The following is a 25,296-nucleotide window of genomic DNA, read 5'->3' on the forward strand; positions in this document are numbered from 1 at the left end:
TTTGATTGTTAATCATAAATATAATATATTGTGTTAAGCAGTCATTCATGCAACGGTATGTAAGATCATGATCCTGCTAAACAGCTACTTCAATTAGGGTACAATTACATACCCTATCTTGTATCTTTGTGCACCACTGTCAAAAACCCAACATAGGCTGAAAGTACAGTGGCAAGCTAACGTTAACTATGAGGGCTTTAACTTGGGTTAAAAAGTATGCTAGATAATTTGGGGGGGAATGATAAGCCTAGGCTACTCAAACGAACAAATTGTACAAATTGTAGCAATTGACAGTAAAAATCTATGGAAAGCTGTCAATCTACACGTATCTCACACTGACCTTCTTCGGGTATGGATACATTTTCTGTTCTGATCTCAACAAGTCTGGGCAAACTAGTAAGTAGGCACCAATCAGAGTTAGCATTTTTATGATGTCATTATGTAGACTTCTCACAAATTATTTTACAGTATTTTTAAGCTACAAAATGCAAAACACTAAAGTATTTTGATACAAAATATGAAGCCATTTTCATCAACCCTCTCAAATACAAAATACAAGATCCTATTTTGTATTTCAAATACATATTTTAAATACATGTATCATAAATACTGGCCATCCTTGGGTGTACAGAAGACCGTTATCAGCAACCATCAGTCCTCTGTTCCAATTGCACGTTGTGCAACCTTTTGCAATTATGTTAGCACTGCTGAAAACTGTTGTGCTGATTAAAGAAGCAATAAAATGGCCTTCTTTAGACTAGTTGAGTATCTGAAGCATCAATAATTGTGGGTTTGAGTACAAGCTCAAAATGGCCAGAAACAAATAACTTTCTACTGAAACTCAGCCTATTTTTGTTCTGAGGAATGAAAGCTATTCAATGCAAGAATTTGCCAAGAAACTAAAGATCTCACACAATGCTGTGTACTAAAGACCTCACACAATGCTGTGTACTAAAGACCTCACATAATGCTGTTTACTATGCTCTTGACAGAACAGTGCAAACTGGCTCTAACCAGAATAGAAAGAGGAAATGGGAGGCCCTGCTGCACAACTGAGCAAGAGGACAAATACATTACAGCTTCTAGTTCACATCCTCAACTGGCAGCTTCATTAAATAGTACCCGCAAAGCACCAGTCAACAGTGAATGTGTGACTCCGGGAAGCAGGCCTTCTAGGCAGAGTTGCAGAGAAAAAGCCATATCTCCGATTGGCCAATAAAAAGAAAAGATTAAGATGGGCAAAAGAATATAGTATAATTGACAGAGGATGATTTGAAAAAGTGTTATGGACAGACATATCTACTGTAAGTTTGATGTGTGTGGATCACAAAGAAAAACATTCATGAGCCACAGACCAAATGCAAAGATGCTGGAGGAGTTCTTGACACCATCTGTCTAACATGGTGGCGCAATGTGATGGTCTGCATGTGCTTTGGAGGTAGTAAAGTGGGAGATTTGTACATGTTAAAAGGAATCTTGAAGAAGGAAGGCTATCACTCCATTTTGCAACACCATACCCTGTGGACGGCACTTGGTTGGAGCCAATTTTCTGCTACAACAGGACCATGATCCAAAGCACAGCCCCAAACTGTGCAAGAACTATTTAGGGAAGAAGCAGTCAGCTGGTATTACATCTATAATGGAGTGGCCAGCACAGTCACCAGATCTCATTCATATTGAGCTGTTGTGGGAGCAGCTTGACCGTAAGTGCCCATTAAGCCAATCCAACTTATGGGAGGTGCTTCAGGAAGCATGAGGTGACTCTTTAGATCACTAAAACCTGGTGGCTCCTGCTTTCCATAGTCCAAATGGCATTGCCTTGAATTGAGATAACCTCAGAGGTGATAAAAGCAGTCTTGGCTTTCCTTTCACAGGATGTGGCAACTTGGGAGTAACTTGATTTAAGATTTAGTGTCATGAACCAGGCTGCGCCATGTATTGATTCCAATATGTTGCGGACTATGGGCATTGGATGAGCATCATGGATAGTCTTAGCATTCACCCACACAATCCACACAAAACATGTATGATCCATCAGGTTTCAACACCAGGACTACAGAAGAAGTCCAGGGAGAATTAGATGGTTCTATAATGTTTTCTTGTAACATCAAACATTTGAATGATTTTCTATTTAAGTGGAGAGACGTGGTATGCTTTACATCTCACAAGTACTTCATCAGTTGTGTGGATCTTGTGTCTTTCCACCCATACCTTCCCCAGTAGCCCTGAAGTCACTGCAGACCGTGAGGAGTTCTATCTCACCTGATCGATCTGAATCCCAGAGGTGTAGTGGTTGGTTCAGCCCAATAGGTGGCAGCGTTGGTAGGCCGCCACAAGGCAGTGTGAAATATAGACTTACCATTCACTGATGGTCCTTGGGCTTTTCCTCCTCTCGCCTGCACTTGTCCAATCACTTTTGGAGGAAAGGAAAAAATGCAATAACTTTCTTTTTCTTCATTCCACAGGTATGTTCTCAAAGCCAAGGAGTATTGGAAATGCCAGGTGGGAATCAGACTTGATGTAGGTATCAACAGTCCAATGCATTTCATGCCAGGTATAGTGAAGCTGCTTCTTACTAAGGGCTTTATGTATTTTACCATCAGCCATCACAAAGTATTGTTGCACACATGTGTCCATGACAGCTACTCCTTTCAATCCCCGTACTTTCATTTGAATGAATAACAATTCCGGTCCTTTGGCTATTTCCGCCATTTGATGTACCATATTAATGTCTGCAGCCTGATTCCATATTCCCTTCTCATAATGTCTCCATTTGGGACATAGAGCCCTAAAATATATCGTTCAAAAGAATCAACTATACTTGTTTAACCATAGTCCAACATAATGTCTGCTCCGCCGGTCAACAAAACCCCCAGATAAATCCAGATCCAATCTCTTTGCCAGCCTAAAGCAAAAAAACAACGGCGTTCCAACAACTGACAAAAGAAAAGTAAGAAAACCGAAATGGTCTCACCACACGGTAAGTAGTCCTCCTGTTCTGTTCTTCTTGGAGGTGGAGCAGTGCTCCTTAAGGCCGAGTTTCTTTCCATACATTCCCTGGCGTGTCGTGACATGGAACGTAAAAGATCCCCATCCTGAACCACAATAAATCCTCAGACATACTCTCTATTATTTCAAAAACTAGCGGCAAATCCTAGGTTCCTACAAAGACTCCCCAGGTCTGGCCAAACATTTCTCCTGCCCTCCCCCTCCAACCAGTCGCTTCTTTTTAACCTTTCCCCCTTCCCCACACTTCACAACCTTGTAAAGAGTCAGTCGTCAATCGATATACCATAGAATATAAGCCCTATATTCCCAAGACCCCACACACCTAATACCAACACAGTATGAACAGGCCTAGTATGAAAAATTGATGTATATATATGTGTGTGTTATTTTGTATGTGTGTGTTATTTTCTATTACTATATTTGTTTTAATATAAATTCAATTTAGTAAATGTAATTACTTAAAATCTATTTCTTAAATTATCAAATCCTTTCAATCTTTAAGGAAGGTGATGCTCTCTGTAATGCTATATTTTTCGCAGCAATAGTGATTGGACACCTTATTGGTTGCAGACAAACAGTTCAATACTGTATAGTACCGTATGTCTCATGATCATGTGTATTATAAAATGTAAACAATATTTCTTACTCATGAGGTTGTATATATTAATCAATAAAGACAAATACTGATCATTCTTCTGCACATTTAATTGACAATCAGGTAATTCAGCACATATCAGTGATACGCCTCATGCTCATGAACCTCATGCCCTTGGCACCCATGCCCATCTCCCGGAAGTTCCTGTACTCTCCAGGCCTCATGTACATCATCCTGCCTCTGAAGTGAGGCTGCTCAAACAGCAGCCAGTGGCCGTCCATAACCTGGGCAGACTGACAGTCGGACATACGGTAACGCTCCTGGATGGAGTCACAGTCGTCCATCAGCTCCATGCTCTGACCTCCAAAGTTCTCCTTCTCATAGATCTTCATTCTGTATGAGCCTCTGTGCTGTTGGGAAGAAGAATTGAAAACGATTTGCTATTTGGTCTGAACCTTTGTGTAATGTCAGCCTGAAGCTGTGAAAGTAGTTCTCAGGTGCCAAAATAAGTTCCTGTTTCTTGTGTGCTATGTAATTAAAATCTCCGTCACACATTTTATATATGTTAAAACCAGTAGTGTAGCGGTAAAATAAAAAAATAATAATCTTTGAGGCTTGTTCATGGCATAAAAAAATAAGTAAAGCCTATAATTGTTTTCACCCTTTAGGATTTTTCCAATTAGTCTACATTTAAATCTTATAGAATTAATGTTGGTTTCCTTACCAGGGGAATCATACGGCTAGACCTGATGCAATCACTCTGGCTCATGCCCATCAGTCGCTGGTTGTCGGGGTACTCTCCTCTTCTGACCAGCATCTGGTGTCCCATGAAGTTGGGGCGCTCATAGACCATGAAGCAGCCACTTTCAACCCTGCAAGAGTTGCACCTGCTCAGGTGGGAAGTTAGCTCAGGGCAGTCATTGCTGGTCTCGTAAGAACGTCCCTGGAAGTTCTTGTCCTCGTAGAAGATGATCTACAAAATGAATTTTAAAAAACATATGGCAGCAGTAAGTTATAGTAAACACACATCAACCGCAGTTATTTAGGACATAGTATAAATGCCACCTACCCTGCCCATGGTCATGATGGCTGTTGGTTGTTTAGGCTTGACTGTAAATGCTAGTGCCTCCCTTGCCCTTTTATACCTTGTTAGATGCACACTGCATATGTTTCCACATTGTGTTAAAATCCTGAGTCATCACCATGTAATGTACTGTAAATGAAAGCAGGTTCAATATTATTAGTTTTAGTAGTACTTGCAAAAGTATAAAAAAAAAAAAGAATGAATATGATGTCATGAATTAAACATGTAAATGACTTTGTTGCCATTGATGATTATACACCGTTAACTATGAATTATGATTGTAAACAATATGTACATGACCTAGAAGCATTGATGGACATTGGCTCACTGCCAACTGTGCCAACTGCAAAGCACAAAGCACCTCACTAGGATACTGGTTGTGGGTCTGCCAACATTGTGTTTTTGCATTGTGAGAAATAATGCTGTGATAAGAATTAGTTACGTTGTCTGACACAAGTTCCTGATACTTTTATGGCCCAGCTGCAGAACTGCACACAACTGTGGAAAAAACATCATTGCTGCTACTGCATTGAGGACTGAAAATGTATCTAAATATATATTTCAAAAATGATTGCAGTCATCTCATGTTGAAGTCATAGTACAGGCAAGATCACTGCAAGTCAACACTAAAATCAAATGGGCTATATGTAGGATTTGTATGAGAAATATAATGTAATGTAAGAAAATGTCCAAAATATCTGGAGTAACAGTAAAAGACATACCCTCATCATTTCCTCATTGCAAAATCTTTACACTGTTCACTCAATTTAATTTCAAATGGGACATTTCAACTGCTTTTAAACTAGCAATTATGTAGTGGACATCCTGGTCTCACAGATTAGCATAACATCTGGAACACTCCATTAATTATTACAGAATGATATCTTACATTATAATAGGTTTCATTACATGACCTTTTGCAAAATGTAGGATATGGTAAGAATTTTCCAAAGATATAGGATATGTCATGAATTCGCAAAAACATATAATGTAAGGAATTTACTAAAATGTATGACATACAAATATGTTTTGAAAACTGATTGTTGTTGCTGTTATTTTTGTTTCCACGTGGAAAATACTTTCTATACAGTGCCTGTTTAATTCAATGGGAATTTGACTCAGGGTCTTATGAACATTATGTATTGTGTCACTGTTTATTTGGATAAATCCCAATCTTTTGAATTGGGGAAGGGAATATATACATATTCCCTCACAGACATGCCTATAATGTGCAGAGGATGTAGAGCTTCATGTTCCAGTTCAGCTGCTATTTCTAGTAACCCCTAATCACTTCTCATGTACTGACCCATACCTTAATATGCAAGATCACTGTTTATTATTTTTTATTTAAAATAGTAATTTAATTTTGTATTTTTTTGTAATGTAATAACATAACAATCATTTAAATTTAAAGATTAAACAAATTTGGTTGATATTAATTTGAATGAAAATCACTTAAAGATGCATTGTTGGATTGTTTGGCGACAAGTTATATAAGTGGCACTGTTGAGCCAAAACAAGTCCCAGAAAATGGTGTACTATGTTATGTATGTATGCCTATATGAGCTTCATTTACCCAAAACAACTTGGTTTCAAACATTCAATGTCATTGCTAACTGAGGTATGATAGTGATTCTTAATAAACATTTATGTTATTAGATGTGCAATAATGTTAAGGATTATTACACATCTAGCCCAACATGTGAGTTTAAAAAATGTGGGGAATTATTCCAAAAAGACATGGACTGCACATTTAAGTATAAACATTATTCAGCTATATGGAATATAATATAGTAGTATTGTTTAATGGCAGAAGTATCCGTAAAACATATTTTAAATGCTTGAAATACATTTGTTGCCCCCAAAACACATGTTCCCCATAAGGGCAGTCTGCAGTTAGCACTGTGCCAGATGCATACAATCTGGAATAATAACTATTTGCAGATACACTCACCTAAAGGATTACTAGGAACACCTGTTCAATTTCTCATTAATGCAATTATCTAATCAACCAATCACATGGCAGTTCCTTCAATGCATTTAGGGGTGTGGTCCTGGTCAAGACAATATCCTGAACTCCAAACTGAATGTCAGAATGGGAAAGAAAGGTGATTTAAGCAATTTTGAGCATGGCATGGTTGTTGGTGCCAGACGGGCCAGTCTGAGTATTTTACAATCTGCTCGGTTACTAGGATTTTCACGCACAACCATTTCAACAATGGTGTGAAAATGGAAAAACATCCAGTATGCAGCAGTCCTGTGGGCGACAATGTCTTGTTGATGCTAGAGGTCAGAGGAGAATGGGCCGACTGATTCAAGCTGATAGAAGAGCAACTTTGACTGAAATAACCACTCGTTACAACCTAGGTATGCAGCAAAGCATTTGTGAAGCCACAACACGCACAACCTTGAGGCGGATGGGCTACAACAGCAGAAGACCCCACCGGGTACCACTCATCTCCACTACAAATAGGAAAAAGAGGCTACAATTTGCACGAGCTCACCAAAATTGGACAGTTGAAGACTGGAAGAATGTTGCCTGGTCTGATGAGTCTCAATTTCTGTTGAGACATTCAGATGGTAGAGTCAGAATTTGGCGTAAACAGAATGAGAACATGGATCCATCATGCCTTGTTACCACTGTGCAGGCTGGTGGTGGTGGTGTAATGGTGTGGGGGATGTTTTCTTGGCACACTTTAGGCCCCTTAGTGCCAATTGGGCATTGTTTAAATGCCACGGCCTACCTGAGCATTGTTTCTGACCATGTCCATCCCTTTATGACCACCATGTACCCATCCTCTGATGGCTACTTCCAGCAGGATAATGCACCATGTCACAAAGCTCGAATAATTTCAAATTGGTTTCTTGAACATGACAATGAGTTCACTGTACTGAAATGGCCCCCAGAGTCACCAGATCTCAACCCAATAGAGCATCTTTGGGATGTGGTGGAACGGGAGCTTCGTGCCCTGGATGTGCATCCCACAAATCTCCATCAACTGCAAGATGCTATCCTATCAATATGGGCCAACATTTCTAAAGAATGCTTTCATCACCTTGTTGAATCAATGCCACGTAGAATTAAGGCAGTTCTGAAGGCGAAAGGGGGTCAAACACAGTATTAGTATGGTGTTCCTAATAATCCTTTAGGTGAGTGTATATTGAACTAATAATATAGCCCACTGTGGTACTGAGTATGACATTCAAAACAATGGACCATAGATCATTTTGCTATCAATTTAGGCATAAAGTAACAGGGCTGGATGTGTGGGTAGTGTTGTTGATAGTTGAGTTCATTACCATGGGCATGGTTGGATAACCATGTCTTTTATGATTAATAGTTGGGAAGTATAAAGTATAAAATGACACAAACAAGTCAATATATGAATATAAAAGGAATTTTAGTTAGTGAAAGTAAAGAATTTGGCAAAAACTTGGCACATTCTAAAATCTATAGTTTTGAGTGAACACGTACTGTAGTTTAAGTTAACATGCATCTATTGTATCACATTTTAGTGAACAAATAGCCCATTACAGAAGTGTATTTTAACAGCTTTATACAACTACTGTCTTCCTAGGATATCTTTTACAAAGACAAGAACTTCCTGGGTCACTTTCATGAGACAAGCACTGATTGCCCTGAGCTGACATCCTATCTGAGCAGGTGCCCGTCCTGTAGGGTAAAGAGCGTCTGTTTCATGGTTTACCAACACCCCAACTTCATGGGTCTCCAGCCGGTAGTAAGGGAAGGAGAGTACCCTGATAACCAGTGCCTCAATATCCATAATAAGCCATAATATCATTAAAAGAATCAGAGAATTCGTAAAAATCTCTGTACGCAAGGGAAAGGCCTAAAACCAATATTGAATGGGATTTGCAATTCACTTATGTAGAGGGAACCGACAGAAACTACAAAATGTATCTTGAAATAAAGTGAATCAATTTACCACATTCATTGTTACAATTATATTAAGCCCTGTAACTCAGTTGGCAGAGGATGGCATTTTAAAATTTAGGGTTGCGGGTTTGATTCACAGGAGGACCAGAAAAAATATAAACTCTCTAAAGTAGGGATGCCCAATTCTGTTTCTGGAGATCTACTGACCTGTCGGTTTTCTCTTCAGCCCCATTTGTGACACACCCGGTTAAGCTTTTCATCCAGCTAATTATTAGAATCAGGTGTGCTAAATTAGAGTTGGAGAGAAAACCTGCAGGACAGTAGATCTCCAGGAACAGGTTTGGGCAGTCTGCCATGGATTAATTTATTAAGTCGGTATGGATAATAGTTTCTGCAGATTTTCAAGTAATTTAGCCGACACTGTAATTCAGAGTAACTAGCGAGGGCATACATTTTCATAAGGACCCCCAATGGAATTGAAATACCAACTCTGGTCTTGCACTTACCAAGTGTAAGGATTCATCAGGAGTGTTCAGAGAATGTGAACACACTACTGAGATTGTTGAGACTACATTTGATTTATCAGACCCACACTGCCACATTTGATTTCAAAGACTTTGGCAAGCTAGGTAAATATTTAGGGAAACGTGTCTACATACGGAAATCACATTTACAATAATAACAAAGTCAATGTCAGCATGTGAACTATATAGTCATAATATCGCTTAAATCTGATCATTTGTGAATTATAAACATATTGTGTAGGACATAAGTTTGTGTTTCTAGTGCTAATGTGCATTTATCCAGGAACAACAACAACGTGCAAAGTGAGTAGTAACGATAAATATGAACCCATTACGAAGGTACTCGACCCACTGCAGTTTTCTTAATGAGCCAAAAAGGCTTTAAATGGCGTTAACATTGGCCTCTATTACATGCTCCAACACCTCAACAACACAAAGGCGCACGCATGGATACTGTTTGAGGCATTTGCCTCTTTGCACATTTAGTATTCGCATTGTACTTGCATTTTTACAGTTGTTACACACACACGTCTACCTAGCAGACCTTAGTGCTGCTATCTCTGCATCATGATTGCTCATGCTACCCTACTACAGTGATCCTTCATTTGCCTCGTAGGCACATCTTGTATGCCACTTAGAAATTGCCATTTGTCCACTAACAACTGTTATCCCACTTGTAACATACACCATACCTAATACTTTCCACCCTCCTCTATTTGCATTAATTGCACATTTAGTATTGCCATTTGTACTGCATGTGCCTTCTTTGCATACATTTATACATTCCACTTGTAATATAGATATACTAAATACTTGTAAATACTTCTGAACCTCTATTTGCACTTCTGGTTAGATGCTTAGTGTATTTCGTTGTACTGCATTTGTACTGTTCAATGATAATAAAGTTGAATCTAAACTAATCGACTGGTTCAGTACAGTAAAGGTTAATCATCATCCAAAAAATCCAGCCAGTAATCTGAACAGTTTCTTTCCCATGTTGTGGCCTTCAGCAACGACCACATATTCTACAGAAATGCACATCACATCAATCCACTTCTTAACTGTTAGCTAAGTAGCTGCAGAATGCTGCACCCAAAACTTTCCTTATCACTCATGCTTGTAGTTATACTGTACATGTACTGTATATTATATTGTATGCTTGAATGTCATTGTTTTATACTCACCAGCCATTGTTTGTATATAATTGAATGTCAACTTTGTGTCGATTTTTTGTTTTCTGTAAAAATTCTAAAGACTGTGTTTACAAAGCAAAACCAATTCATTTTCCACTTATTGATATTTCGGTCAATAAACCACAAGCACGTTTATTTATATAGCACAGTTCATACATAGAAGCAATTTAATGTGTTTTACAAAGAAAATCAAAATAAAAAAATGCAGTAGAATAAAAACTAAAATAATATCAGCTCCTTTTCCAGGATTTTAGCAAAAGATTGGTATTATTAGTCATAATGGGAATTTGTTTGTTATTAAAAAACTATTTTGCCAATGTGGCATGTGGCCTAATTTGACAGAATTCTGCAACATGCATTCATAAAAGCAATTGTTTTCCTGTGTACTATCCTCTGCTGACTCCACATAAAACGCACACAAACGCTATTCGTTCTATGCAACCCTATCTCTAAACCGATCCATCCAAGTCCAGTTTTTACCCACATACAGTCATTAAAAATTTACCATTTGGGTGAGAAACCTCCCCATCTAGCAGCACTGGTTACACTCCCACAGTCACATTTTGGTCGATCATATAATCATGCATCATCCATTACGGAATCATACAACAAATATAGATGTTTATCACTTCAATGTCAACTAAATAAGAGTCTAGCAAAAAAATCTAAATATAATACGATTCTGCTTGTGAAAATATTTTCAACCGTAAGATAAACATCTTGAGGGCCCCTCTGATTGGCTGCCATGGGTGCCGCGCACCCATCACACACTTTAAAGCTCCCCCTCTGATGCTGTGTGCAGACATTGGAAACTATTGTGTGTAAGGGTTTCCTCAGTGTTTCAAATGGCTGAAATTGTTTCTTTATTCTGGCTAATAGCCAATGTGACTGAACTTCGCTGCTGTATGGGAAACATAATTGATTGGTCAGTCAATAGTACCAGACTCACTGAAATTACCTGGAATGTTCGTTACAAAGTTCTGTATGATAGGTCGTAATTTATAATGTCGATTTTCATATGGAAAAGTCTATGGACCAATGCCAACATGAGTCATTACCCTGCTATACATTGACTAACAAATTGGATTCTGCTTTGAAACTGTTTTAGTTGAGTTGATGAGTCAGGTTTCACTAACAAAGTTGTGATCGATACACTGGATGTACACTGGGGTATAAAATGTCAACAGGGTTTTACATTAGATCAGCTGCATGGAGAGGAGATAAGCTAACATCATAAGCAGTGTAAGGATAGCTTGACACATTACTAATTCCACATTTAATTAAATATATTAAATGTTTAACACTTTGCATACACTACCGTTCAAACGTTTGCGGTCACTTAGGCATTCTAGTTGTCAATTTGTTTGAGGCAATCTGATGAGATTTCACCTCGTGCTTCCACAAATTGGATTGGCTTGATAGGCACTTCTAACGTATCATACGGTCAAGCTGCTCCCACAACTGCTCAATAGGGTTGAGATCCCATTACTGTGCTGGCCATTCCATTATAGACAGAATTCCAGCTTTTATTGGGTAGTCTGAGATATGGCTTTTTCTTTGAAACTCTGCCTAGGAGGCCAGCATCCCAGAGTCACCTGTTCACTTTTCAATGAGCAGTACACAGTGTTGTGTGGGATCTTCAGTTTCTTGGCAATTTCTTGCATGGAATAACCTTTATTTCTCAGAAGAAGAAAAGACTTACAAGATTCAGAAGAAGGTTTTTTGTTTCTAGCCATTTTGAGCCTGTAATCAAACCCACAATTGCTGATGCTCCAGATACTCAACTAGATACTCAACAACAAGGAAAGTTTTATTTCTTCTTTAATCAGAACAACAGTTTTCATAGTGTGCTAACATAATTACAAAAGGGTTTTATAAAGACCAATCTGCCTTTTCAAATGATGAATTTGGATTAGCAAACAGAATTTTGCCATTGGAAAAGAGGACTGATGGTTGCTGATAATTGGCCTCTGCCTATGCAGATATTCCATAAAAAATCTGCCTTTTCCAGCTACAATAGTTATTTACAACATTAACCTTGTCTACTATGTATTTCTGTTCTATTTGATGTTATTTTAATGGACAAAACATTAACTTTTTTTTTGAAAGCTAGGAAATGTCTAAGTGACCCCACCATTTTAATGGTAGTGTTTGCATTTACAGTTGATTTACAGTCAAATACTGACATCTATCCTAGCATTGTCCTGCCATTCATTTGTCTTCATCTTCCTTTATGCTGGATTTGCACATCTATGCTTCCTTATTATGTATCAGGTTACCAACAACAATAATTTCTTTCAGATCACATTTTACGAGGACAGACATTTCCAGGGACACTCTTATGAGTGCAGCTTTGACTGCTCTGATATAACCACCCATCTTTCCCGCTGCCACTCCTGTAGGGTTGAGAGTGGCTGCTTTATGGCCTATGATCGCAACAACTACATGGGAAACCAGTTATTATTAAACCAGTAAGCGGGGAGAGTACTCTGATTTCATGCGCATGGGGATGACAGACTCCATCCGTTCATGCCGTATGATCCCTCAGGTAACAGCAACCTCTTTGATGTGTCATTTGATGTATGTGGTTTCAATCCATTGTTTTTGACATTGTTGCTTGTGCTCCACGAACAGCACAGAGGATCTACGAGAGTGAGAACTTTGGAGGTCAGAGCATGGAGCTGATGGACGACGTTGAGTATATCCAGGAGCGTTATCGTATGTCCGACTGCCACTAGCTGCTGTTTGAGCAGCCTCACTTCAGAGGCAGGATGATGTACATGAGGCCTGGCGAGCACAGGGGCTTCAGAGAGATGGGCAATGCCATGAAAATCAGCTCAATCAGACGCATAATGGATTCCTGCCAGTGAACTTCCACCAGATATGTTACTCTGGGTAACACATCAGTATAAGAGCTATAATTGACAATTCGGTCCTGAAGATTTTTTTTTTGAAATTATAAAAAATATATATATGACATCAGTGAGCTTACATAAGAATTGTACCAATATTCTATAGTAATGGGACGTAGCGTACCATTTAATCGACAAAGCATCACAAAGGAAAGCCACAAGCATAGTGTTTCTCTAAAGCTGAAGAATTTTAAGCCAGTGAGGAATTGCAGTGGAGTCGCCACACAAAACAAGAAAAGGAACCAGGCAAGCCTAGTTTAGCCGGCCCGCGATTAGAAGAGATGAATGTTGTTGCCCTCACCGGTTTCAAACCTGGGTGTCCCATGTGAGAGGCTGTGTCTTTAACAACTACACCACGAAGCTATATGTATGCTGTGTGTCGGTATAGCACCTCAAACATTAGATCATTAACATCACGCCAAGTATTAGCCAGTAATAGGCTTACTAGTATTTACTATCTTGCTACATGGAATAGTCATAAGAATTGAGCAATTGCTAGCAAGACTGAAGATGAACTTTACACTACCATTTCATGGCGCAACAACGCTCGTTTTTCTTTCTTTCATGACTGATAACTATTAATATAGGTAATGATAACTGACTTTTTCGCCAAGTGAAAAGACAAGAGAATCGTGGAAACTCCTCCTCTTTCATTGCCCAAGGGGTTGTGATCTAGTCTATATTACCCCAAAATGCATGCACAGATGCATACTTCAAAAATCCACCAGAAATAGTTGCAACATAACCGTAAGCAGTTTGATTTTAGGCTTACTGTAACGCAGCTACTGAAGGTTTCATCCAGCAAAGTTTTTGTCTATCCTTAACAAGTCCTAATGCATTATTTGTTTTGTGCTATTTCATTTCATGGCACAATAATGTTCATGTTTCTTTCATTTGTGAATGACATTGATACAAATACTATCAATATAGGTGATGATAACTGACTTTTTCGTCAAGTGAAAAGACAAGAGAATCATGGAAACCCCTCCTCTATTACTGCGCAAGGACTTATGAGCTACTCTACCCCAAAAAGCATGTACTGATGGGTTTATGTATCCCAGAAATAGTCAGAATATAACCGTAAACAATTGTATTTTAGGCTTATAATGTAGCTTGTGAAGTTTGTGGGCATTTGATTTGATTTTGATTTTTGAAGACTGTACCTAATCAATCCTTAAAACATGGTTAAACATATAATGACTGACCATCTATAATGGTTGAATATGGATGCTTAGTTCTTTCATAGTGGTTATATTTTTCACCCATCCTGCTTTTTACATAAACAAGCATGCTTTGTTCCTTTTGCAGCTTTAAAGCCACAATCTAGAAGATGTGCATACAATGGTGGGGCAGTAGAACTGTATACAATAATGCACACTGCACATGTAGAACGTTTTACATGGATAATGGCATTCAATTCAAAGGACATGCCCTGAAAGCAAACATTACCTTTGCAAACACAAAACTATTTATAGTTTTGTATATATATATAAATCGAATTAGTAAACCGAATGATGGTAAACTGAATTACATTATGAAAATGAACCATTTATTTGGCTCCATACTATCTAATTTGTCCTGAAGGGTAATGTCAAATAAAAGAACACATATATACCCATGGGCATGGGGTGAAATCTCTTTGATTAGATGCAACTTTATTGTCACTGAACAACTACAAGTACAGTACAACGAAATGCAGTAAGCAACTAAAATGTAGTATTTAATGTAGTATGTAAGTATGTACAAGTATGGAGTATATATATATGTAAGTGGAATGTATAGAAGTGCAATGAAGGCAAATGCAGTACACATGGAAATACTAATTGTGTAAGATTACCTCAACAAATTTACATCTAGAATGCCAAGGTGTGCAAGGCTGTAACTGCTATAAATGGAGGATTCTTTGACAAAAGCAAAGGACATAAATAATATTTCAATTAAAATCATTATTTCTAACAATGTCAATGATTATATTTCCTATAAAGTTTAATATATTTCCTATTCAAACTCATTACATGTATGTTTTCATGGAAAACAAGGAAATTACTAAGTGACCCCAAACTTTTGAATAACAGTGTACTGTATATACAGTGGGGAGAACAAGTATTTGATACACTGCTGATTTTGCTGATTTTCCTACTTACAAAGCATGTAAAGGTCTGTAATTTTTCGGAATCTAAAACAAAAATCCAGAAAATCACATTGTATGATTTTTAAATAATTAATTTGCATTTTGTTGCATAAGTATTTGATCACCTACCAACCAGTAAGAATTACGGCTCTCACATACCTGTTAGTTTTTCTTTAAGAAGCCCTCCTGTTCTCCACTCATTACCTGTAATAACTGCACCAGTTTGAACTCGTTTCCTGTACAAAAGACACCTGTCAACACTCAATCAAACAGACTCCAACCTCTCCACAACGCCACCATGCAAGATTTCTCCTCGTGGGGCATCAATGATCATGAGGAAGGTGAGGGATCAGCCCAGAACTACACGGCAGGACCTGGTCAATGACCTGAAGAGAGCTGGGACCACAGACTCAAAGAAAATCCACATTACGCCGTCATGGATTAAAATCCTGCAGCGCACGCAAGGTCCCCCTGCTCAAGCCAGCGCATGTCCAGGCCTGTCTAAAGTTTGCCAAGGACCATCTGGATGATCCAGAGGAGGAATGGGAGAAGGTCATGTGGTCTGATGAGACACAAATAGAGCTTTTTGATCTAAACTACACTCGCCATGTTTGGAGGAAGAAGAAGGATGAGTACAACCCCAAGAACACCATCCCAACCGTGAAGCATGGAGGTGGAAACATCATTCTTTGGGGATGCTTTTCTGCAAAGGGGACAGGACGACTGCACCGTATTGAGGGGAGGATGGATGGGGCCATGTATCGCGAGATATGTTCTCCCCACTGTATGTAGCCTTTTTCAATGTGGATTTACACATAATTCTAGCTTGAAATGTATTTATTCAATAATTTATTTTTAAACTAAGAGCCATTTGGGAGCCGAATGAGCATACTCTTTCTTGTGTACAGAAAAGACAGAATGGCCATCTTTAGAGTGAACCACCGGATTGGGTTCCAGCTCCTCCCTCTCTACGAATGATTGTACTGTTGTTTCTCTGCATACCAGCTGTCAAAGATGATTCTGCACAGAAGTCCTTCTTGGACCAGGTTTGTGCCATGCCCAATGTTATTCTTTGTATATCTCAGGGCACAGGACTGGTGCTCATGCAATGCATTGTAAAAATGCAGCCTTGTCTGGTCATATTTCAGATGTTGACAAAAAGTGTTTTAGCATAAAAAAGTTGCCAAACATTTTAGATTTTATTAACCCATTTTAGAATAGGATGTTAGCCCGGAATAGGTCACAGGAGAGACATGTTGGATGAAAGTAATAATGTTTAAGGTGCTGCACAATGAACAATTTCAATAGGAGAACATGTCCATTACATTTCTGCAATGATTGTGCTTCATGTGTATCAATGTTCTGCCACATAAGCTGAAATGATGAAAGTAAATTATACTGTATGTCTTTGGGTAATAAGAAGTCACATCACCCGGGGTCTTCCGGTGTTATGGTATGCTGGAAACAAGTCATTCCCTCATATTGAGTTACTAGATTTGTTTTAAGTAGCATTTGTTACAGTATAATTTGCTACCAAATACCAGTAATGATGCCAGATGAAATAGACTGTAAAATAAAGTACCATAGTATATATATATATATATATATATATTTTATTTTGTATTTTTATTTGTTTGAATAAAAGGCAACAAGTCTTTTCATTTTGGAATTATACTTGAGTAATACAAAAAAAGTATATATTATACCAAAACCTCATGATCACCACTTTTATTAGCATGTACAGTTAACACTTGATACTGATAATTTTCGGGTTATAAAAGGATTTAACCAATCTGTAAAAATAAATCATTTTCATTTGTTTTAACTCAATATCAACATTACATTTGAAGCACAGCATTACACTTGAAGGCATGTTTGCTTTTCTGCAAAAATCTGCTCATTATTTTAGGTTGATTCAAGACCCTTGTACCATGTTGCTGAGTCAGGGTTTTCAACAATGGAATCCATAGATTCTTTGAAACGGTCAGGTATAAAAGTAGGGGGTTGAAACAGACGGGGCATCAGTGTAGCAGTACTGTTCAGTGTTTTGAAGAACAAACACAACCACCAACCACCATGGGCAGAGTATGAAATATTTATTATTTTATAGAATTATTAACTGTATGTTGAAAAGCAGCTTTTCTTGTGTTTTGTGTCATATTGTTGATGAAGCTCAAAAAATATTTATTTAACTTTTTTTTTTACATGTAAAATAATATTTTTTACATTTCCATGTAAAAAAAATGATTATTGACATTGCATGGATGTTTTAATATGGACCAGTACCAAAGAGAGATGGATTGAGGAAATATCTCTATATAGTTCCCTTTATCACTGCTGTGAGTTCACCATTAGGGAAACTCCATTTTAAAGTAGGCCGGTTTCACTGAGTCTTTGTGATGAAGCGCTTGTACAAGACTCCAGTTAGATAATCATATTTCATATTGAGGTAAAAAATATCCATGTTTTTCATTTTCCAGATCATCTTCTACGAGGACAGGAACTTCCAGGGACGCTCTTATGAGTGTATGAGCGACTGCTCTGACTTGTCCTCCTACCTGAGCAGGTGTCACTCCTGCAGGGTTGAGAGCGGGTGCTTCATGGTCTACGACCGCCCCAACTTCATGGGAAACCAGTTCTTTTTGAGGAGGGGAGAGTACTCTGACTACCACCAGTTGATAGGAATAAGCGATGGTATGAGGTCCTGCCGCATGATCCCAATGGTAAGTGGAAATCAAATCATTGAAGTAACATTACTTCTTTCTCTGGGCCTCCTAAATGGTGTTAGAACCTATGACTAGGTCTGAGGCTTGACTGTGCAGTTAGCTGATGTGCGGCTTGGAAGCCCATGGTTGATGAAAATCAGGCATCACTGTCAGAGGAGAAGTGAGACTTCCTCATGTAATCACTCTCAAGCACCTCCTTCATGCAGGTCGGTCACCTGAGGTCGTCAGGTGCACGCCTGTTGACCCACGTGACTTGGTTGAAATGCTGTGTAGAAAAACTGCAGAATGGCCCGGTCTAGAACTGCAGAATCCTTTGGAAGTTGTCGCGATGAGAAAGGGGCATATATGCAATTGGGCTTTTATTTTTAAAAATACAGTAATAAATAAAACATAACTCCTTACTCTTTAGAGAATATTTAATGGTTGTATGTTCCATCTAACAGCACAGAGGATCCTTCAGGATGAGGATCTACGAGAGGGAGAACTTCGGAGGTCAGATGATGGAGCTGATGGACGACTGCGAGTCCATCATGGACCGGTACCGCATGTCTGACTGCCAGTCCTGCCATGTGCTGGACGGCCACTGGCTGATGTACGAGCAGCCCCACTACAGAGGCAGGATGATGTACATGAGGCCTGGAGAGTACAGGAACTTCAGGGAGATGAGCATGAGTGGAATGAGGGTCATGAGCATGAGGCGTATCATGGATTCTTGTTATTAAATGCACTGATATCATATATCATAAATGCACCTATATCATAAATGCACCAATATCATATTGCTGTCAATAAAATGTAAATTACTCAAAACTATTGTGTGATTCACTGAAAATAAATGTAAAATTTTGCTAACTAAAATGGAGTATAATTTACCTTAAAAATTCCTTACCCTGCAGGAGCAGACTGTCTATATAGTTATCGTAAAAATAATATTGTGTTGCATTATTTTACAAAATATGTATATAAGAGCTATCTGGAATGTTTTTAATATATTCAATATTATTTATTGGCTCTTTGCTGAAATGTCTAGCTAATGGTTAAAAACTGGAAAATATATTTATTTTCTTTCTAACAACAGCACTTTGACTAAATAATTGATCTCAATACCTATCTATAAAAAATTAATTATGTGTGTTATTTAGATGTGTTCATTATAAATATAGGTTCCAACCATACTGCTCTTTTCTTATCCACATGCATTATATTGTTGTTGCTTGCTCATGGGGTTTAAGGCTGAATATTTTTATAGGCACTTTGTAACAATTGCGGATGTAAAAATATGTTATAAATTCATTTGATTTGATAGATTAATTATTATGGGTGTAGCCTAAAAGCCAAATACACATCTTTATTTAATAACTTAATTATTAACAATAGCCCCATGTGTTCTAAAATACAAAACAAAATTGCTTGATGTTAAAATAGGGTAGCAGACATCAATGAGAAACAGTAAAAATAACTAGTAATGAAAATGCAATGGCTATTGTCTTACGCAAGTGGCCCCTGAAAGAATAAGGTCATGCTTTCTAATCGCCATAGTCACAACCATAAAATGTCAAATCTATCTGATGTGAACTCCATCAGAAGGCTCATAGAATGAGAAAGTAAAATAGGCACTGTTCCAATTTTCAAGAATCCCTGTAATACAACTTCCCCGAGGGAAATGGGAATACATAATATATATTCCAGCTAAAGCAGCAAAACCTCAATGTAATATTGGGACCTTTACTTGGTGGGTTACCCATATTTTTTAAATCACTTTGTGGATACATGGAAAAACCGTAGGTTTTTGTGAATGGTGCATCATCATCCACAGCAAATGTATATTAGATTCCAATACTTTTTTAGTTATTCAGTTATTTTTTTCAGTAAAAATAACCAATTTGGGAAAATTGTGTTCAAAAACCCCTTAATGATGATTAAAATTATGTGTACCGTGACGTCGCCCGGTATGCGAGCGCCTGGTGGCCGGGCCTTCCCCCATGGGGCCCGGCCGGGCTCAGCCCGAACGGGCGAAGTGGGGCCGCCCTCCCGTGGGCTCACCACCCACAGGAGGGACCATAAGGGGCCGGTGCGAAGAGGATCGGGCGGCAGTCGAAGGCAGGGGCCTAGACAACCCGATCTCTGGACACGGAAACTAGCTCTAGGGACGTGGAATGTCACCTCGCTGGCGGGGAAGGAGCCTGAGTTAGTGCGTGAGGTTGAGAGGTTTCCGATTAGAGGTAGTCGGGATCACCTCTACGCACGGCTTGGGCTCTGGAACCACACTCCTTGAGAGAGGATGGACTCTTCACCACTCTGGAGTTGCCCATGGTGAGAGGCGGCGGGCTGGTGTGGGTTTGCTTATAGCTCCCCAGCTCTGCCGCCATGTGTTGGAGTTTACCCCGGTGAACGAGAGGGTCGTTTCGCTGCGCCTACGGGTCAGGGATAGGTCTCTCACTGTTGTTTGTGCCAACGGGCCGAACGGCAGTGCAGAGTACCCGACCTTCTTGGAGTCTCTGGGAGGGGTGCTGGAAAGTGCTCCGACTGGGGACTCTATTGTTCTACTGGGGGACTTCAACGCCCACGTGGGCAACGACAGTGACACCTGGAGGGGCGTGATTGGGAGGAACGGCCCCCCTGATCTGAACCCGAATGGTGTTCAGTTATTGGACTTCTGTGCTAGTCACAGTTTGTCCATAACGAACACCATGTTCAAGCATAAGGGTGTCCATCAGTGCACGTGGCACCAGGACACCCTAGGCCGCAGGTCGATGATCGACTTTGTTGTCGTCTCATCTGACCTGCGATCGTATGTCTTGGACACTCGGGTGAAGAGAGGGGCGGAGCTGTCAACTGATCACCACCTGGTGGTGAGTTGGATCCGATGGCGGGGGAAGAAGCTGGACAGACTCGGCAGGCCCAAGCGTACTGTAAGGGTCTGCTGGGAACGTCTGGCCGAGTCTCCTGTCAGAGAGATCTTCAACTCCCACCTCCGGCAGAGCTTCGACTGGATCCCGAGGGAGGCTGGAGATATTGAGTCCGAGTGGACCATGTTCTCCACCGCCATTGTCGAAGCGGCCGCTCGGAGCTGTGGCCGTAAGGTCTCCGGTGCCTGTCGAGGCGGCAATCCCCGAACCCGGTGGTGGACACCGGAAGTAAGGGATGCCGTCAAGCTGAAGAAGGAATCCTATCAGGCCTGGTTGGCTTGTGGGACTCCTGACGCAGCTGACGGGTACCGACAGGCCAAGCGGGCTGCAGCCCGGGTGGTTGTGGAGGCAAAAACTCGGGCCTGGGAGGAGTTCGGTGAGGCCATGGAGAAGGACTATCGGCTGGCCTCGAAGAGATTCTGGCAAACCATCCGGCGCCTCAGGAGAGGGAAACAGTGCCCTACCAACGCTGTTTACAGTAGAGGTGGGCAGCTGTTGACCTCAACTGAGGATGTCGTCGGGCGGTGGAAGGAGTACTTCGAGGATCTCCTCAATCCCGCTGTCACTTCTTCCATTGAGGAAGCAGAGGATGAGGTATCAGAGGTGGACTCGTCCATCACCCGGGCTGAAGTCACTGAGGTGGTCAAGAAACTCCTCGGTGGCAAGGCACCGGGGGTGGATGAGATCCGCCCTGAGTACCTCAAGTCTCTGGATGTTGTGGGGCTGTCTTGGTTGACACGCCTGTGCAACATCGCGTGGCGGTCGGGGACCGTGCCTCTGGGATGGCAGACCGGGGTGGTGGTCCCTCTTTTTAAGAAGGGGGACCGGAGGGTGTGTTCCAACTATAGGGGGATCACACTTCTCAGCCTCCCCGGGAAAGTCTATGCCAGGGTTCTGGAGAGGAGAATACGGCCGATAGTAGAACCTCGGATTCAGGAGGAACAGTGTGGTTTTCGTCCGGGCCGTGGAACACTGGACCAGCTCTATACCCTCTACAGGGTGTTGGAGGGTTCATGGGAGTTTGCCAAACCAATCCACATGTGTTTTGTGGATTTGGAGAAGGCATTCGACTGTGTCCCTCGCGGCATCTTGTGGAGGGTGCTTGGGGAATATGGGGTCCTGGGTCCTTTGCTAAGGGCTGTCAGGTCCCTGTACAACCGAAGCAGGAGCTTGGTCCGCATTGCCGGCAGTAAGTCAGACTTGTTCCCAGTGCATGTTGGACTCCGGCAGGGCTGCCCTTTGTCACCGGTTCTGTTCGTAATTTTTATGGACAGAATTTCTAGGCGCAGCCAGGGGCCGGAGGGTGTCAGGTTTGGGGACCACACAATTTCGTCTCTGCTCTTTGCAGATGATGTTGTCGTGTTGGCCCCTTCTAACCAGGACCTTCAGCATGCGCTGGGACGGTTTTCAGCCGAGTGTGAAGCGGTGGGGATGAAAATCAGTACCTCCAAATCCGAGGCCATGGTCCTCAGTCGGAAAAGGGTGGCTTGCCCACTTCAGGTTGGTGGAGAGTGCCTGCCTCAAGTGGAGGAGTTTAAGTATCTAGGGGTCTTGTTCACGAGTGAGGGAAGGATGGAACGGGAGATTGACAGACGGATCGGTGCAGCTTCTGCAGTAATGCAGTCGATGTATCGGTCTGTCGTGGTGAAGAAAGAGCTGAGCCGCAAGGCGAAGCTCTCGATTTACCAGTCAATCTACGTTCCTACTCTCACCTATGGTCATGAGCTTTGGGTCATAACCGAAAGGACAAGATCCCGGATACAGGCGGCCGAAATGAGCTTTCTCCGCAGGGTGGCCGGGCGATCCCTTAGAGATAGGGTGAGAAGCTCGGTCACCCGGGAGGAGCTCAGAGTAGAGCCGCTGCTCCTCCACATCGAGAGGGGTCAGCTGAGGTGGCTTGGGCATCTTTTTCGGATGCCTCCGGAACGCCTTCCTGGGAATTAAACACCACGGCAGTTAGATGTAGGGGCATACCCAAGAAGACTTCAGGTTCAGCTTGGACAAGTTGCGGTTCTGGGTTCTTCATCTCATAAATTCAAAAGAAAAGCAAAAGAGGGAATCTTTATGACTTATTACACAATGGTAAATCAATCAGCACATACTAATCTTCTGTGACATGGAACAAAAATCAAAGTATTCACTGCAGTTTGCTGGTCAAAAATAGACAAAATCACAGCAATCCATCCCTCTCACATTATGACGGAACATGCAACTGATCAGAGTTACAATAAACAAGGTTAACTGAACTACTACTGTTTGACTCGTAGGAAGAGCAGGACCATGATAGGTAAATACAGCCATAACAGACACAAACTGCTATACAATGAATAATGACAGCGACCAGAAGAACGTAGGTACTCAGTTTCTCCAGTACAGATCTGTCTAATCTGGTCTCTCACCTGGCGTTCTTCCTGGTATTCCCCTTCAGCCACCTTGACCAGGAGGCGGACATTTATTTCCCAAGGTGCCCTTGGTTACTTCTGATTAACCCATGTACTCACACACGGGGTTGGGCTGCTGCTGGGGCCCACATCCCACCCATCTCAGAACCATCACATTATGTACATCAAATATTTTGGGGTTTTATTTTCAATGAAATGGCCAATATTTCCAGATAGTCTATAACACAAACAAATTGAGAAAGTGTATGCGTCTGAATACTTTCCAAAGGCGATGTATGACTTAAAGACATAGTACACAACAAACAGGGAGCTGTGTGGGTTGATACGCTCTACTTTCAAATGAAGTTGTAGAAATGATTAACAACTTGTGAAGAGTCTTTTCAACTTATTTGTGTACATTAATGTACCAAAACGATTTAAAACATTTAAAACCCATTCTCACTAACCGACCTGTGAAACCAAATGAAATCTGAAATGTATACTTAGGGATTACATCCCTGCTATAACTCAAACAAAAGCGTAACACTTTCATGAAATACCTACTGTTGAAACAGACCATTGACTACTAATTCAAAAAGCTCAGTTGCATTTACTCCATTCTAAAGTCTTCTAGGGATCCAATCACATGGAAATGTCACGAAAGCACTTCAGCATTCTATAGGCCTCTATACCATGTTGCTGGGTCAGGGGTTTACACAATGGGGGCCACAAATTTGTTGGGTTAGGTCAGGTATAAAAGTAAGGGTTAAAACAGACAGGACATCAGTGCACAGTAGCAGCAGCACAGCTCAAAGAAACAAGCGCAACCATGATGGGCAAGGTAAGCACAGTGCTTCATACTACACTTCTACGCTTTAAGTTATATGTGTGTTTAAACAAATGACTGTCAAAATATATTTTAATAAATCTCTTTGGTTACAATATTTACATCCCACTAATGTCCTTTTTATGGTTTCAGATCATCTTCTACGAGGACAGGAACTTCCAGGGTCGTTCCTATGAGACGAGCCAGGACTGCCCTGACATGTCCTCCTACCTGAGCAGGTGTCACTCCTGCAGGGTTGAGAGCGGCTGCTTCATGGTCTACGACCGCCCCAACTTCATGGGAAACCAGTACTTCATGAGGAGGGGAGAGTACTCTGACTACCAGCGTATGATGGGAATGAATGACTGCATCAGATCCTGCCGCATGATCCCAATGGTAAAATGAACATATTTAATCTGGAAATAAACATGTACCTTCAAGGGTACATTTTTTAAAATTGAAAATAAACTCCTACTATGTAGATTAAATGTCATTTCCCATACCAACAAAATGTGCCCTTTGTTGATAAAAGCACAAAGGAAACTTCCGGATGAGGATCTACGAGAGGGAGAACTTCGGAGGTCAGATGATGGAGCTGATGGACGACTGCGACTCCATCCAGGACCGTTACCACATGTCTGACTGCCAGTCCTGCCACGTGCTGGATGGACACTGGCTGATGTACGAGCAGCCCCACTACAGAGGCAGGCAGATGTACTTGAGGCCCGGAGAGTACAGGAACTTCAGAGATATGGGCATGGGAGGCATGGGAACGAGATTTATGAGCATGAGGCGTATCATGGACAACATGACTATGTAATTTCCTCAAATGTATATACACATTTTTAAAAACAAGTTCCCTTTAAAACCTTAATACCGCTTAATTGTTTTCTTTTTGAGTCTCTGTGTTTTGCTCCCTACATCTGTAACATTTAAAGGTTTCTGCATAGATGCACAATAGATGGGGTGTACAACATTAATATCCAGGGTAAACTTAGCTCTTTAACTTAAAAAAAACAACCTATACTGCCAAGCTATTTTGATGCACAATTCAAATAACTCACTTTCAAAAATAAGGAGTACTCATGAAACAATAATTATAGGATGG

General features: G+C 40.7%; 3 protein-coding genes and 1 pseudogene across 3 annotated transcripts; 3 read left to right on the forward strand and 1 right to left on the reverse strand.

The window, feature by feature from the left end:
• Nucleotides 1-3,696: 3,696 nt before the first annotated feature.
• On the reverse strand, nt 3,697-4,774 carry LOC105016297 (gamma-crystallin M3-like). Its single transcript, XM_010880021.1, has 3 exons — nt 4,674-4,774; nt 4,329-4,577; nt 3,697-4,014 (listed from the first exon to the last, which is right to left on the reverse strand). Exons 1-3 carry the CDS (start codon nt 4,686-4,688, stop codon nt 3,733-3,735), a joined length of 546 nt encoding a protein of 181 aa, XP_010878323.1. The 5' UTR covers nt 4,689-4,774; the 3' UTR covers nt 3,697-3,732.
• Nucleotides 4,775-7,989: 3,215 nt separating this feature from the next.
• On the forward strand, nt 7,990-13,173 carry LOC105016304 (annotated as a pseudogene).
• Nucleotides 13,174-17,380: 4,207 nt separating this feature from the next.
• Nucleotides 17,381-18,882, forward strand: LOC105016295 (gamma-crystallin M3-like). The gene is made up of 3 exons (XM_010880019.4): nt 17,381-17,431; nt 17,827-18,069; nt 18,516-18,882. The coding sequence occupies exons 1-3, from the start codon at nt 17,423-17,425 to the stop codon at nt 18,792-18,794; spliced, it is 531 nt and encodes a 176-aa protein (XP_010878321.1). The 5' UTR covers nt 17,381-17,422; the 3' UTR covers nt 18,795-18,882.
• Nucleotides 18,883-24,153: 5,271 nt separating this feature from the next.
• Nucleotides 24,154-25,062, forward strand: LOC105016296 (gamma-crystallin M3-like). The gene is made up of 3 exons (XM_010880020.3): nt 24,154-24,203; nt 24,342-24,584; nt 24,721-25,062. Exons 1-3 carry the CDS (start codon nt 24,192-24,194, stop codon nt 25,006-25,008), a joined length of 543 nt encoding a protein of 180 aa, XP_010878322.1. The 5' UTR covers nt 24,154-24,191; the 3' UTR covers nt 25,009-25,062.
• The last annotated feature ends 234 nt before the right edge of the window (nt 25,063-25,296 follow it).

This window comes from Esox lucius, chromosome 16 (genome assembly GCF_011004845.1).
Source record: "Esox lucius isolate fEsoLuc1 chromosome 16, fEsoLuc1.pri, whole genome shotgun sequence".
Taxonomy (NCBI): domain Eukaryota; kingdom Metazoa; phylum Chordata; class Actinopteri; order Esociformes; family Esocidae; genus Esox; species Esox lucius.

What these genes read in the sequence shown, in the direction of transcription:
- LOC105016297 (XM_010880021.1), bottom strand. An exon ending in CTAGCCGTATGATTCCCCTG is followed by an intron (nt 4,015 to 4,328) that starts GTAAGGAAACCA and finishes TCTTCCCAACAG; the next exon opens with CACAGAGGCTCATACAGAAT.
- LOC105016295 (XM_010880019.4), top strand. An exon ending in CCTGCCGCATGATCCCAATG is followed by an intron (nt 18,070 to 18,515) that starts GTAAGTGGAAAT and finishes TCCATCTAACAG; the next exon opens with CACAGAGGATCCTTCAGGAT.
- LOC105016296 (XM_010880020.3), top strand. An exon ending in CCTGCCGCATGATCCCAATG is followed by an intron (nt 24,585 to 24,720) that starts GTAAAATGAACA and finishes TGTTGATAAAAG; the next exon opens with CACAAAGGAAACTTCCGGAT.